This window comes from Rhinichthys klamathensis, unplaced genomic scaffold (genome assembly GCF_029890125.1).
Source record: "Rhinichthys klamathensis goyatoka isolate OS25496 unplaced genomic scaffold, OSU_Roscu_1.1 h1tg000165l_1, whole genome shotgun sequence".
NCBI classification, from domain to species: domain Eukaryota; kingdom Metazoa; phylum Chordata; class Actinopteri; order Cypriniformes; family Leuciscidae; genus Rhinichthys; species Rhinichthys klamathensis.
Window position 1 is genome coordinate 4,131,660 of NW_026606697.1, and position 3,565 is coordinate 4,135,224.

The 3,565-nt window shown below is 36.1% G+C and overlaps 1 protein-coding gene across 1 annotated transcript; it reads left to right on the forward strand.

Moving 5' to 3' along the window:
• The first annotated feature begins 270 nt into the window (after nt 1-270).
• On the forward strand, nt 271-1,131 carry LOC130091407 (lymphocyte antigen 75-like). The gene has a single exon (XM_056259281.1). The coding sequence runs from the start codon at nt 342-344 to the stop codon at nt 1,101-1,103; it is 762 nt and encodes a 253-aa protein (XP_056115256.1). The 5' UTR covers nt 271-341; the 3' UTR covers nt 1,104-1,131.
• Nucleotides 1,132-3,565: the final 2,434 nt, after the last annotated feature.

The following is a 3,565-nucleotide window of genomic DNA, read 5'->3' on the forward strand; positions in this document are numbered from 1 at the left end:
TTGTGTTTGTCAGAATGGTATTTATCAGATTTGTCTTATACTGTAGCAGCATGGACCCTGGACTTACTGTCTGTGAAACAATTTGTGCGTTAATTCACATTAATTCACTTCATTTTCATTCATCAGAATTTTATTTTAAATACCATCTCCAGGGTTACAAAGCAACTCAAAGGAATAAGGTAAGGCAAGAGGAGGAGTCTTACAAATAGAGCTTGACTTTTGATTGGTCAAGGCTGTCCTTGTCTGACTGGTCTATAAGAAAGAAATCTTCATAAATTGAGACTTGCAATCATCACTTTGGGCATTTCTGCTGCTGGCACAACACTGGATATATTGACAATATGGCAATGAAGGCTACAGCCACTGTGTTTCTGTTTTTGAGTCTCTTTGGATTGAACACCGGCCTCTACAGAAAACATTATTATGTGGATGAGAGAAAGCAGTGGTCAAGTGCACAGCAATACTGCCAAACTCACCATGATGACCTGTCCACCGTTAGCAATGAATTTCAAGAACTGCAACGACTTTCTGATAATTCACAGGTCACTGGTGATTACTGGATTGGACTTCATAGTGATGCCTACTCAAGACTGTGGAAATGGACAGGAGGTGAGGATGCAACTGATGTCAAGTGGGACAGGGGCGAACCAGATACTTATTGGCATGAACAATGTGGCAAGGTCGAAAAGTCCTCTTCTAAAGTTCATGATGCTTATTGCAGTGGGTCTTTACCATTTTATTGTATGGAGGTCTTTGAGCTGATCGTGGTGAAGCAGGAGAACACGTGGGAAGAGGCTCTGGAATACTGCAGACAAAACTACATTGATCTTGCCAGTTTAAGCTCAGATGTGATTATGAAGGAGGCAGAAGATAAGAGCACAGCCCTGACAGATGATGTTTGGATTGGTCTGCGCTTCATCGCTGGTCACTGGTTCTGGCTAAATGGAGAAGGTCTGGACTATAAGGTCTGGTCTGCGGGTGGAGAGCTCCAGTGTCCTGCCATGGATCAGCGCTGTGGGGTTTATGATGTAAAGAAGAAGGTTTGGAAACCCGCAGACTGTGAGCAGAGACTCAACTTTCTCTGCGTCAAGACTGTTGGCTAACACTGGCACATTTATAGAAATGTTGATTAATGTGTGTTGTCCTTATAAATAAATAAATAAATCATGAAATTATTCATGGTTAGTTAATTAAATTTAAAATAAAAACTATTTCAAAGCATATTTTAGTAGTTAATATAAATGTAGTATGTTAACTGCCATGCATTGTGATAATAATAACGATAAAGTCTAGTCTTGCTTTTGAAACTTGTGAAATGTTGTTAGCTGCATCCTACACTTGTTTAGTGCTTTTAAACTTTACATTTGTAATAATAAAAATACCTGTCAAGACTCAAGACGAAGTTTTTTGGGACGTTATACACACATTCAAATCTGCTGTAACATTTTTTGCACAAATTCCACATATAAACCATGATCTTTCTGTCTGAATACTAATTCATTTAACTTTTTACATATTTTGCTTTCTTAAACCATTAAACAAAACTCTCAAGTATGTTGTAATCGATGTTTTATTCCACACAAACCTACTGATATATCGTTATTACATCCAGTGTCTGTAAAACAAAGTAGCCAATCAAACACGGCCTCTGAACGTCAGGTGAGTCATTTTGATCGTTTGAAAATGTAGTGATGAAGAAAGCTCGACTCGCAAACAAACAGAAAGCAATGTTCAAATACAAAGGTATTGGAGTAGTGGAGTAACAAATATTGTGTTTTACAAATATAAAATGAGCCTAGATAATATTTCACAAATAAATAAAAACCATCCTACAAATTGCATGTAACCTTTGAACAAATACCAAATCTAGTGCACACAGATGCATCTGTCTATGTGAGACTGGCTTTTTACAATATTATGAAGCTGCAGACTCGGAGCCTGCATCTACAGTCCCCCACCGAGAGTCCCGCATTCTCAGAGCCCTCGTTTTTCGAACACAGCGCCTCCTGCTGTTCGAAAGATCGTATAACACCCGCACACAGAGTACAGCGCACGCTTATCCAAATGCAATTAAAAACAATAGGATGCAATATTACGGTCTTCAAATAAATGATCCAATAAATATTTGCGTTCCCTGCTTAATGCATGTGCCAAAAAAAAACTCATTGCAAAGGAAGGGATACAATTACAGATTGAACTATCTTCTGAAAAATAGTAGGCCTATGTGATATTATATTGCTACAATGTTTTTTTAATATTTTTTTTATTCAAATTCCAATTTGTCTCTCAGTTCAACCTATAATGGTCTAATTTACATTACCATGCTAACATTACAAAATCTATTTTTTGATATTTTGAATGCGAAGCAAAACAAATCAGAATAGACAAAACACCAATAATAAACAATTCTGTACTTTATTTAATGATCACCTAAACATCATCTTGCTGTAAAGAAAAAAGGAGGAAAAAACTGTGTTCGTGACTTTACTTTTCGTCTTCAATTGCATTAAAAAAACTAATTTATAAGTCGCTTTGCATAATCATAAAATGATATGTTGCTGGGTTCGGCAGGGGCGACTCCATCGATGTATGGTGTACCCTGGAATAGCCTACTACAACAGTATAGGCCCGATAGCACATGTCTTATGATGTTTCAAAAAGAAAGAAAAAAAAAAGAAAAAAGATGTTTGCAAATGTTACCTTCATGTTGCACTGCTCTGTTGAAGTGTCCCTTGAGATGTTTTTGAACTTTGGACAACTTTGTGGGTTTGAAATATATGGGGGCACAAAATGGGCAGTGAAAATCACTGCAGCATTTATGACATATCTACAAAAAGTCCAAGATTAAAGGCTAACGTTAGCTATCAAAATATTTTCGGGGGGAAGAGGGCGAAAAAACATACATTAACGGCTCAAATCTTGTTACAAACTATCTTTACAAATATTAAATGGACTATTCATCCTATGTTGTATCGATGAGATAAATTAGTTTTATTATTATTATTTTGAATTAGCTTTTATAGCTCTATTTTCAGCTGTAATTTTAGTTTAAGCAATTTTGTGTGCTTTGTCATTTTTATATTTGTATATAGTATATTTGTATATGATGTACTTTTTATTTTTATTATCAGCTTTATTTGAGTTAATGAAAAATAGTAGCCTACAGTTTTAGTTAAAGGTACACTATGTAACTTTTTTGGTTAAAAATGAATACAATTTAAATCATGAGTCAATACATCATCAATCCTTCTTCCAAAACGTGTTTTTGTCTTATCCTTATTCACTATGTTAAGCCTTTTATAAGTGTTTATATTTTAGACCTGTTGGGATGGTTTTTTTTTGTTTTTGTTTTTTGCATGCGTCACTCATCCATGCGTGTCTCTTCGGAGAGAAGTTGCTCCGGGTCTGGTGTGGGAGTGGCAGAGGTTAGTTTTACATCGAGTGAGAAAGGTTGAAATTCTCGATCCTCCGGGGAATCACCCGTTAAAAAAATTCTGCTGAGAAGAGAACGCGACAGAGCTCGTAATAAAATGAGAATCAACATTGGCTTTGCTTTTCAGAGATG

Excerpts from the sequence above, each read along its gene's own strand:
- LOC130091407 (XM_056259281.1), top strand. The coding sequence starts at position 342 with ATGGCAATGAAGGCTACAGCCACTGTGTTTCTGTTTTTGAGTCTCTTT.